Genomic DNA, 12,578 nt, shown 5'->3' with positions numbered 1-12,578 from the left:
CCAAAGAGCACCAAGGAATGGGAAATTGTACCAAGGCAAATGATCGAAAGCACCAAGGCAAATTATGGAGGACACCAATGTACATGAGGACACCAAAAAAGCATAAAAGCTCCCCACCTTGTCTGTACAATCCAAGCTTGAAGAAAAAAAAAAAAAAAAAGGCCGCGTGGCCGCGTCAATTCCGGAACTTTGGTCTGACCAGAGACCGAATATTTTTTTTTTTGGCCTAAGATATATCAGTTTTGTATAGGAAAAGACTTGTGGAGAAAGCTGTGTACAAAGTCTATGAGAAAAATGAATAATTCATTAATCCATAATAAATCACTTGATGACGTCACCATGACCTCACTCTTCGGGACACATCTTGGCTATAGGGACTATGCTTATGCCAACTTTCAATGATATCTGACAAAGATTAATGCCAAAAGTGCTATAATACGTCACTGTCTATGCGCATGCATGAACATAAAATCTGTCAAAGTTAGCCGAAAATCGGCTAAAACGGTCACTGTGGGCAGGATTTGACCTCAGCAACACGTGCGCTGCAGGCTGACTGACATACGATGTATGTGCCTATGTACATGTACAACGTACGTGCATGTACATGTACATGTACATTGTGTCCTGTGCATGTTTTGAAGCAGAGGTATTGTCAACGTGAAGTTTTAAGCGTGTGCAGGGTATGTTCGAGTTCGCTTATCGCCTCGAAACTTTAAAATGTTTTAGACCTACCCTTAAATCTACAATTAAAGTAAAAACTAATATAAAAAATGCCATGGTTGATTTTTCAGGAATTTTCTAAGGAAAAAGGGTCTTTTCATTATAACTTCCGGTCTGATGACGTCATTCGCCTAAAACTTCGCACACGTCTTAAGGTGGTCAAGGTCATTATATACACCAATATTTAGGCGATTCCGACAAACTTCGCCACAGACATCTATTCAAAATACATTTTTGCTAATTTTCAACCTGTCGCTAGAGGGCGCTCGAAGATTGCATGACGTCATCGGTAGATGATTTGAAGAATACTATCAGCCAAGAGACTAACACCGTTAAAAGCAAGTTCATATCTATTACCACTTTTAAATAATAAGCCACTTCCGGTTTGGGCCTTTTTCGACCGGAAGCAAGGGTCACGTGATTGCACACACACTAAATGAAATGAAGACCTCAACCTACTCTACCACTTGCCGGCAACAGAATGCTGCGGACGCGTACGGTTGATTTCTTATGCATTTTTAAATATTAAAAGTGTCACAATTTAATTGCCTATAAATAAACACAGGATGACGTCATCATGACGTCATCATTCCACAATGTTGTTTGAATTAGGGTCTTTGCTTGGACAAAGAGTGGTGTAAATGAATAACTGGCAAAGAGTCGAAAATGCCCTTTGAAAAGCGACAATTTTTTTTAAATTTCTGTGTACAAAGTCTATGGGAAAAATTAATTATTCAAAAATCCATAATAAATCACTTGATGACGTCACCATGACGTCACTCTTCGGGGCACATCTATGCTATAAGGACTAAGCCTATGCTGACTTTGAACGATGTATGACAAAGATGAATGGCAAAAGTGAGGGGCAGAAGAAACGTGTACAATGTCTATGGGATTTGCCGGGGAATAAAAAGAAGAAGAAGCAAGAAAAAAAATGAGAACAAAAAGAAAGGCTTTTCCGCAACTATGCGGAAAAGCCAAAAAAAGAAGAAAAAAGAAAAAAAAAAATCTTAACAAAAACAAGAGCTGTTTCGGTGTGTCACCGAAACAGCTAATTAAGAGTGAAATTCATTGAACTGAAAATGAGAGTTTTCACTGGAGTTTCGACTGAAACGAACCTTGTTCAAAGAATTTGGGTCTAAAAACTAGAGCAATTTTCAACCAAACAAATCGTCTGTAGTCCCCAGTTTCATTCATTGAAAATACGGACAGGAATCATAAGATTTAACATTTGAAAAACGGGTGCTTTAAGGTGCGATTGCAAGGTTCCCGGCATTCAGGAACTGGATTTGGTTTTTTTCTTAGTACGAGGCAAAGTTTGAAGTTCGCTTCGACAGCAGGTTGTTGTTCATCTACCAGGCAAATGTACATATGTAAAGTTGGATTTTTTTTAGTCGAATTAGCCAGTAAATTGAGATACCAATATTCAGGTGGAATAACATTACCCAAAATGTTGTTGGCAACTTTTTTAACATCGCATAACCAAACTCATTGCTCAAAGTTAGATGAACTTTTCAAATTGGGGCAACTAAAATACCTCACAAAAGTTAAGAAATTGACTTAAATGGCTTCGGAATAATTTCATACCAATTTACGGGTAGAATAACATTACCGGAATTTGTGTTCACCAACTCTTTTACAACGTACAATAGGACTTACTATTTCTTTCGTGACTGATGTTACCTTCCAAGATGAAGTTGCTCCCCCTCCCCCCTCCCCCAGGGGGCGGGGCAAACAGACTTACAAGTTCCCATTCTACACCAATGTCTTTCCCTTTGTTGGACCTTGACTATACCCTTATCCTTTAAACCCGTCGTATGTTTCCATAACACTCTCCTTGTTAATTCCTAGTGGCCCCAACACACGTCTATCCTCCCCGGCCAAAAATCGATGACAGAGAGGCAATGATGGGGTTGGGGACAAAAGAGAAGACATGTCCCCCATCGTCAAAAACCTAGAACATACCGACACTTCTCTCAGCTCTTAATACCTGTAATCCCTTGTCTATAAGCAGATGTTCCCCTGGCTCGAAATCCAAACCCCAAAAAGGTTTGAGAAAGAAAAAAAAAGTTGTTTGATGAACTTACACCAAAACAGACAGTGTAGCCGGGCACTTTCATCGATCGCTGGTGGGACAATGTCCGATAATCGGCACATGGATTGACTCGTGATCTTGCTGCGTTAGTTACCTTGCTTTTATTACCTTTTTTTAAGCCTCTAAGCGTACATCTGTTAACAGTTAATCTAACCAACAGTTAATGAGCCTCTTAAGCAGATTATACCCCGATTAATTAACAATTTGTAACCGCGAATTAGAAGCGTGTTAACACAGTTGGGGTTCTCGTGTCGAACAAAACAAGTGATTGAAATGTAAAGTTTGGTGGAAATGTAATATTGGTCGCGACTTTCATGGTTCAAATTCCGGAGTAAACTATGAAAGTTGTGCGATTTTTATTCCACGACGAAAACCACTTCGGTGTTAAACATAAACTGTGTTGTATTAGTATTTTATATACCGCCTCGACACTAACCACGGTGTTAATTTAAAACAGCAGTGTTTGTATTCAAATGCATCTGTCTGCGAGAACTATACAAATTTCCCGTTAAGTTTCCAATATCATTCGTAAGCCCGAGATTGACCAGTACATGTAGCTTTTCTTATATACATGTACTGTCTCGTAAATGGTTCGTGCTCAATCCAACCGTACAATGGGCCTAAAGCAGTGAGCAATGTTGTAGCACTCGTACTCGAACTGAAGGCACAATTTTATACTCGTACTCATGAGGATACTCGCACTCGCAAGAAGAAAAACTGCCTGTACTCGGACTAGTTGGCTTTCTCAAGACAAAGTACTCTTACTCGCTCATGAAAATGTTCTCCCACCGAAACTGAAATTTCGTTTAAAGAGGAACATAGGGAACAGAAACCGTTTTCTAAAGTTTGGTAGGCTTTTGCTTGCCATATTTCATGCATATTTTGTCAACAATAAGATATTCGGAACATTGTGTACAGGAAATGTGCTAGAACTCATAAAAGTACTCGTGCTCGCAATGCTCGCAATCGTATTCGTGGAAATGTATAGGCTACTCGTACTCGTCTTCATGGGAAAAATCCTTGTATACTCAAGGCAGGGTAACCATACTCGTTCTCGCATTCATTGCGGTGGAAGTACATTTCAGAGGAGCGCTGTAGTCCAGTGGTTACGGTGTTCGACCCACGTTCCGTGGTACATTATGTTCCAACCCTGACGGGGAACATGGTGCTTGTGTTTTTGGGCAAGACACTTTACCACAATTGCCTCTCTCAACCCAGGAGTATAAATGGGTATACCTGCGCTGATCTCTTTTTTTTTGTGATCCTGCAGGGGTGCAATTTTCTTGTACATTGGTCATTCCAATTTTCATAATTGTAGTTTACTGTTTATACTTGTATGTCTGTTTTTATTCCTGCGAAATAATAAATGAAATGAAATCTCGGCAGCAGAAAAGTGGTCTCATGGCCTGATGAACAGGGGTAATAACTGTGAAGCGCTTTGAGAACTACCTTTGGTGGAAAGCGTTATTCGATAACACACATTCGTACTCGTACTTACGGATATGCACTCAATGACAACACAGGCACTGTGGGTGAAAAGAGGCCCACAATTTAGCCCAGGCTGATAGCAACCTGCCATGCCAATTTCTGATCCAAACACGATGACAGCTCAGGACGGGACCGTTACGAATCCACCATACCAGAAACCACTTCACAAAAGACAATCGATGAGTTTGATCAATACGCCCAGATTGTGGCTCGATATGGACATGTGTTCTGTCATTACTCCTTCCTGTTAAAGCAAAGCCTTGGGACAATTACAACATTAATGTTTTCACAAAGAATGCATTGGACACTCTAAACGTTAATGATGGCACTGAAATCGCGAACCATTTTGTTAAAAAAAAACTCGAAAGAACACAACAGTTCAAAACAAAACTTCAGGTAACACCACTTTTTCTTTCAAAAGTAAAATGCTGGTGATTGAAAGAACATTCTGTATACTTAAACTTTACTGGACAAAAATGGCCATTCATGTTTCTTTTCAGTTAGGCTACACGGGCGTACAGCTGCCAAAGTATGTTATAATTACCTCCACCAAGCAAGGGCGGATGGGAGGGGCCACCGGAGGCCATGCCCCCAGCCCCCCCCCCCCCCCAACAAAAAGAATGATTTTTTTTTTTAAATTGACGTCGCAATAAAGGCAGGCACTGTGTACACCATCATCTTTTCCTCAATAAAATTGGTTAAAGTGGTCAGAAATTGCCTCAGATCGCACCACAGAACACCCAGAATCCAACAATATTTCGGGGCCCTTAAGCGGGCCCCGAACCCCACGCCGTAAAATTGTTTGGACCCACTTTTGGGGGGACCAACATTTTTTTAATCCCCCCCCCCCAAAAAAAAAAATTGCGTTCTGGATCCGACGTTGCCGCCAAGGAAGTTATGTTTTCATCGGGTTTGGTTAGTTCGTTGATTGCTTGGTTTGTCTGTTAACAAGATAACTCAAACGGTTATGGACGGATTTGCATGAAAACATTTTAGGGGTGGTCCTTGGTATAAGTACAAATCGATTAAATTTTGGAAGTGATCCGGATCTGGGTCTGGATCCAGGATTTTTTGGAGGATTCTCCACCATTTTAATGCGAGTATTTCTTTTGGGTGTACTGACAATACTTTTTATGGCGGGGAGTTGTTTAGCCTTGGCGGAGGTTTGCACTCTCTGAGTGCTTTCTATAGTTTCTTACGTTTTTTCCTTTTTGATGATTGAGAATATAGGCTTGGCTTAAAAAATTAAGCATAATATATTAATACTAAAGCTATATATTGGCAAGAAAATACTTAATTTTGGTTGGTTACGTCTTACTTATGGTCTTTTTAAAATTTATGTGCGCTGTTTTCTAATGCTTCATTATTTTTCACGAAGGATTATCGTCACAACATGGATAATAATTATTTATGCTTAATAAAATACCATTGGGAGACAATTCTTGATTTTGTTGTATTAAGTCTTTTTTATGATTTTTTAAAAATACATAATATAATAATTGATTAATTATTTTAACTTGAAAGTTTGTTTATGACATGGAACACTGCAATGGCGTAAGCCCATGAAATAAAATTCATACGCTCCACACTATTTCTAAAAATGTAACTATCTCTAGAGAGAAGTCAACCGAAAATGTGTTTAAATTCAGACTTAATTAAAAATTTCAATTAATTCTGTGTGGCGTAAATCAAAAGTGCATTTATCACTCATTTATAACGGCTCCCGTGCGTGTTATCTGTGCGAGCGTATCACAGATTTTGCACAGAAAGAACTGGCTTTTCTTTATCTGGGAATTTGTGATAGCATTATTACAGGGTGTCTGGGTGCTATCAGTTGTCGGTTGAACGAGGGCATGAGATCGCTTCAGATGTGCCAATCATCTTCTTCCTGGTGAAATTGAGCTGTGGGTGATATGGGGCTAAATTGCATGAGAATTGGTATGCACGGAAAAGTTTATGGCACAGAAAATGATTTGTTTAGCGGAAACAGGTTGCAATGTAAGCCTATAACACTGTTGGGACTGGTTCTTTTTTTCTGATGTTTGTTTGGTGACTGCTCTATGTTCCGACACCCCTTTATAAGCAGACAAATAAAAAAATCACAAGGTTGCCCCTCCAAGCCTGCTCAGCAATTGGTTAAAATTTGTGGCTGTTGATTGGCTATTCTTCTGTTTACAGGATCTCACTTTTGTCACAAATTTGTCTATGGGGTTTCATGTACAAAGTTCTCCATAAGAAAGTACAGTATGTAATGCATTCACAGTGAGATGTTTGCATGGAGTTAGCCTTCATTTTGCACAACACATATAATATAGCCAACAGGAGAAGATCATTGCAAATTTTGCTGCTTATAAACAATTTGATCATTTAGTGATAAAATTTAATGTTCCGACAACATAGGGTGTCGGAACATAGAGGTTTCGGAACATAGGGATGTCGGAACATATGGGTGTAGGAACATAGGGATGTCGGAACATGGTGTCGGAACATAGAGGTGTAACCGTTTGTTTATCTAAACTTGCTGAGTAATCTCTTTTGCATAGGGTAATTTGTTGTTCATGCATTTAGTACGTTTCCAATAACACCACCACACCACTCAGAATCAAAAGAAGACTGTTAAAAAAACCTTACCTGTCAGATGTTTCAGTTCAGTGGAGTGGATAGTACACCTTTTGAGAAAACTGGGAAAGTGCATCTTTATTTTTCTCCACGCAAAGCACGTTTTCTATTGACAGCTAAACGCGATGGTTAGGTCCTAAACATCGCGAAACATGATTTATTCCTATTTTCTTGAAAATGACAGCATACTAGGCGAAACGATTTCACAGGATGTTTGATCCTATTATTTACTTCATACCTTGAAAAAAAATGGGATATTTTATATTTTGGCAGTTTTATTTTTGAATTCTTTTTTTTAAATCGTATATCCTATAAACCTATATAGATAGTTTATCCTATAAATTGGGTCGAATGGGCACCTATTGCGAGCTATTTCTGTACTAAACAATATACTCTGTATTTATATTAAAATCTTTGAGAAACATAATAAAACAGAGATTTTGAATAGGTCAGTATAATGGATGGCACATTGTGAAGAACACTTTGTGATTTTTTTTTTATCACGATCAGAATTGTCATCTTCGTTGGCATAGTAATTACTTTATCGTTATCGTTGATGTCATCATTATTGTCATCTTCAATATCGTCACCATCATCACCATCAACACAACCACAATGCCGCTCGTTCTTACCAAAAAGAAATATTTCTGAATAATATGAAAAAAAATTATACTATGAAAAAAATCAATGAATCATTCTTATCAGGAAAACAACTGCAACAAAACACAGGGGAAAAGGTGACAAAAAGTATCAACAATGCAAAAAGACAATGAAACAAACATATGAGTCAGTGTTCATATCTGCATCACCTTCTTCGTCACGAAGACTCGAGACAAAACAATGACAAACCTCACCTTTACCTTAAGATCTAACAAAAAAATACTCTGGCCTTTTCTTTATTTACATCGCACCACGACGTAATCAATAGGATTATGTTGTATCTCAAGGTCCCACTATTTACAAACACAAATCGCATCTGTGAAAATCGGCAATTCCGGACTTTATTTCGCTTCGTATTTTATTTTCATAATCAGCCTTTTTTATTGGACATTTTTATAGGGAAAGTAAAAAGATATGTAACTTGGTTTTATTTAGTCTGCAGTGCTAGTAACAAAAAATATATACAACCCTGGGTGCAAAATTAATGAAGTCTTGGAGAAGTAAAGTTGCGGGATGGGTTCTGCACAGGGTTTAACTGATACAGACAATGCACATGCTAGACAAAGGGAATAGATAGGAGATGCTCCTCCTGTGTAGTGGTCCAACAATAGCTGGGCAATAATCCCTTCCATTCATCCAAAAACTCACCTTCAACAAAACCCTCAACCCTCTGCGTGTGACAACCGCGATGCATCTGCGCACGCGTGCTGATGCCTGCGTGAGGGCGCCTTGTCGCGTATTACTATACACCGGCGCGGAGGGGGAATATATGAAGAAAAACGCGTGCATCACTCGCAGCTGTATAAACAACATGGCACGGACTGGGCAATACATCACATGCTAAGTTCTCTTGCCTCCCTTCCATCGTGACTATAGAGGTTAATCAAGCCTGCATCGTTCCTATTTCCGATTGGTTTTTCCACCGTGCCCCTTACCCATGACTCGAGTCGTCCGTTCTGGTGTGGTTTCCATGCACGCCGTTGTATAGTGAGTTATTATTATTATTACACCGTGGTTTTTTTTCTTCTTCTGGTTTGTGTCTCTTCTGGATCGACTGAGTGAAACCGCTGTTGTGTGTGTGGTAAGCACCGCGCACTGACGCGGCGATCAGTGGGTGATTCTTCTGACTAAACCCAGCCCCCGTGCACATTGTGTCGGCAATTCAACCGCTCTCTCGCTAGCTGCGGGCTCGCACCGTATAGAAAAATAAAAAGAGTTTGTGATGCTTTCGAGCGAGCTAGCCGCCACATTGGATAGCGGCCTAGGAGACGTTGGTCACTCCGAATCCAGCCCTTCCACGGCATTCTCCTCCTCGGCGATCACCTGTGATTTCTTCAGCCCCGTCGAACTTGCCAAGACTTCGCGGAGTCACACGGGCAGCGCAGCGGCGGCAGCAGCAGCAGCAGGCATCGGGTTCGGAGCCTCCCTCGCCAGCATGTTGGAGCCCGATTTCCGGAGCGTGGCCGACTACGGCATGGGGCCCCTGAACATGAATGGTTACCACCAGCAGTCGGCGGCCACCAGCTCCAACAACTTCACCACGCTGACCCCCTTGCAGCCCCTTCCTCCGATCTCCACGGTCTCCGATAAGTTCCGGCACGAGGCGTCCAATGTCAGCGGCAGCTTCACGTTGATGAACGGCTCCAATCTCCACGGCATGTCGTCCAACCCCTACGACAAGCTCGGCGGTATGAACATGGGACATTCCTCCATGGTCGCGCACAGCGGCATGGGCCACAATTCGGTGTTGAACGGTTACGCGCCCCATCAATCCATGGGGGGCTACGGGTCCCCCCACCACGGTACCATGTCCTGCACCCCTCAAGACCCCAGATATGCATCCCCGATGAACGGCTACGAGCAGTTCACGCATCATGCCAGCTCCCCACACCACATGCGAGCACTGCAACCCCCTTCGCATCACCACCAAAGATCCGGACTCACCAGCCCCATGGTCTTGAACGGTTACGCCGGGATGACCGGCCACACGCACCCGAGTCCCAACTCCGTGGGACGGTCGGGCGATCGGGGGTCGTCCCGGGTCGATTCAGGGAACACTGGGGAAGAAGTCAACACCAAAGAGGTAGCAGGCAGGGTGACGAGCGAGCTCAAGAGGTACAGCATCCCCCAAGCTGTCTTTGCCCAGAGGGTGCTGTGCCGGAGCCAGGGAACATTGAGCGATCTCCTGCGAAATCCCAAGCCGTGGAGTAAGCTCAAATCCGGGCGGGAGACTTTCAGAAGGATGTGGAAATGGCTCCAGGAACCTGAGTTTCAGAGGATGTCGGCACTCAGATTAGCAGGTAAGAATTTTACTATTTTTTTCTTCAAATCTCCACCCCGATTGTAGCATTTATTTTAAAAATTGTATCAAAACAAACATGCAAACAGTTGCACATCTTAAAAATAGGGTCCAAAACTTTGTCTTAAAAAATGGCGTCAGGTTTATACAGAATATTAATTCTTAGTTAAAAAAAAGTTGTTACATGGCTATTTTCTTTCCTCAACAGTGTAACAGTTATGTAATTATTATGCAGAAAATCATCATAATCTTTACCGGTTCTTTTTTGAAAGGTTAAAAATCATTTTGAAAAAAAGTATATTATTGCTTGATGCGGTTGTATTAATTAAGGGAAGTTGTATTTCAATTTGTTTTCTGATGTCTACTGGGCAAAATAAAAAAAAAAGAAAATAGTTCAGAATCTCATGTAATGCATAATAAAGTACAGGAGAGCTGAAATACGTTCTGGAAATTCAAATGAACATTGCTTTAAGGAAGAATTGTCCATCTGAAGTTAGAAAATAGAAATGTTTCAATAAACCTGTTGATGCCATCCTTGAAAACGTCTTAAACTCCAGCATCCTCTTAAAGTGAGCATCCAAGACAAACTTCATCTCAACATCAATGGAACTGTTCTGCAAAGATTACTCCAGGAAAGCTAAAACAACATACTTGTTAAAAGAAGGGGGAAAAAATCGAAATTTGCGTTGGATTGACCTCCTAAGCTAACGGGACCCGATGGAATTGTAACTGGAAGTTCACCAAACTGGCGCAGGCGGCCCGTTTGTAAACAAACCGCGCGTTTTCGTTTTCCGACGCATGCCGACTCGGAAAATCAATGGCGGGATTTCGATTTTTATCTCCCTTCACTTTTGGAGATCATTTGGGGTCCCGGCTATTTTTTTTCTTTGGTCGACAAGTATATGCGTTAGTTGTCGATTGCATTGTCCACAAACAAAAATTGATTGCCGATAGAAGCGACTGCACAGGGAAATTCAGCCACAGATCTACAACAGTTATGTCAGTTTATGTTGCCGATTATACTTTGAACTGAAGTATGAACTATTTTTCATGACATGGGCTTGAAAATATTGTACTTAGGTTGACCGAATTATGAGGATTCTGTCAATTTTTTTTCTAAGTCAGTGTATTTAGCTTGCCAAATTTGAAAATTTTAGATTTTTTTAAAATAAAGATGATTTATAAGAATTGATTCATATTTTAAATTACATCAGATTATAATTATCCAGGTTTAACATGATAAGAATAGTTTAAATTTTCACAGACTTGGTGAAATAGGGGAAATTAACAAGATTGAAATTGGGAATGCACGTGCATATCCAGTCCTGGTAAAATTATGCTTCAAAAAAATTAAACAGTCGTGATGAAGGTTTTCTCTTTAAGCCTTGCAATTTTAAATTAACTTGGAATATCGCAAATTTCCCGCTTGCCTCCAAAAATGACGCCAGCTGAAAACTTACATGTAATTATCGCGGGAAGAAAATGGATCGCGTCCTGGATAGATATAATTACCCCAGTTTTAATCTCCGGGAAATATTAGCCAGAATTCGGGTGCACGGTGTTCCATTGTCACTGTGCAATAAGTCACTAAATGCTAGACGCGTGTGTGCGTGTTAGTCCGAGAGCGCAGCCATTTTTTTTTTATGAAAACTGATCGAAGGGGAAAGGGAGACGTACACAGAGCGGGGGAAAAAAAAGATTGCCCCAGGCCCACAAAAATTAGCTCTAGTCCTGATACTTGTGAAACAACATCAGTAATTATTTGTCTAGGTAATTTAGCTGTCGTCCTGGTCAGGGGGAAAAAGCGTCGTTTGAAGTAGGGGGTGGAATAACGGTGTAAAACGGCGCTTGGTGAGAAACAATTTAGGAAAGTGGAAATGACAGCTTTTTGCTCGGAGCGGGTAAAAGGCGATGTCGAAGCGCGGTGGCTCCTTGCGTTATAACGGGCACGAGACGGGAGTAGATTTCAGATGATCGCGGGAATACTCTTTCACCCCATTTTTCTGTCACTGATGTGTTAAACTGTCTAACTTCGAAGGCTTTTTTGTTTGTAATAAAATACTTTTGATCCGAATAATCTAGCAGATATGATCGTGGAGCTATTTTAACCCTGGCTGTTATAGCTCCTTGATGTTGATTCTCCGAAATTTATGATTTAAGCACGACACCTTCCCAGAACTGAAGGTTCGTTTGAAACCTTACTTCCGTATTTACGGTATTCTGACAATTCTATTCGGTTTGAGCTTTAACTGTCAGCTTTCACAAAGTGATTTTTTTTTACCAGACGTGTCATTGTTACAAGGAAGATTCCCACATTTCTTGAGTTCATTTGATGTTGTGTATTTTCCGCACGACGGCGCCGGGCACATTCCAACCCTGTGCGTTGAATACAAACTAGGACATTGCCCTTTTTGAGATCAGGAATGTAACCCGTTTAGTATCTCCGCAAAGCCGCGAAATGTTTTTGTGACATGCCGACAATTATCCCGGCAGGAAATGTGGGAAAATAAAATAAATATCTCTTCCCAAAATGTCAGTTTGATGTTTATATGGTAGACAGTTTTAAACACTGCACGCAGAGATAACGAGATCGCGTAGCACTAGTAGCGCTGACCTGTCAGTGTCCAAAAAAACAGGAGCGGATCAACCTGGGAAAATTTATGACCAATTTTGATCTCCTCGGCCGGTCCGTGTTGT

The 12,578-nt window shown here is 40.9% G+C and overlaps 1 protein-coding gene across 1 annotated transcript; it reads left to right on the top strand.

Moving 5' to 3' along the window:
- The first annotated feature begins 8,326 nt into the window (after positions 1 to 8,326).
- Positions 8,327 to 10,544, top strand: LOC119725341 (one cut domain family member 2-like). The gene has a single exon (XM_038196737.1). The coding sequence runs from the start codon at positions 8,805 to 8,807 to the stop codon at positions 9,927 to 9,929; it is 1,125 nt and encodes a 374-aa protein (XP_038052665.1). The 5' UTR covers positions 8,327 to 8,804; the 3' UTR covers positions 9,930 to 10,544.
- The last annotated feature ends 2,034 nt before the right edge of the window (positions 10,545 to 12,578 follow it).

Source organism: Patiria miniata, unplaced genomic scaffold, assembly GCF_015706575.1.
Source record: "Patiria miniata isolate m_02_andy unplaced genomic scaffold, ASM1570657v1 HiC_scaffold_19, whole genome shotgun sequence".
Taxonomy (NCBI): domain Eukaryota; kingdom Metazoa; phylum Echinodermata; class Asteroidea; order Valvatida; family Asterinidae; genus Patiria; species Patiria miniata.
The sequence above is the reverse complement of the archived record's forward strand: the minus strand, read 5'-3'. Positions and strand labels throughout refer to the sequence as shown.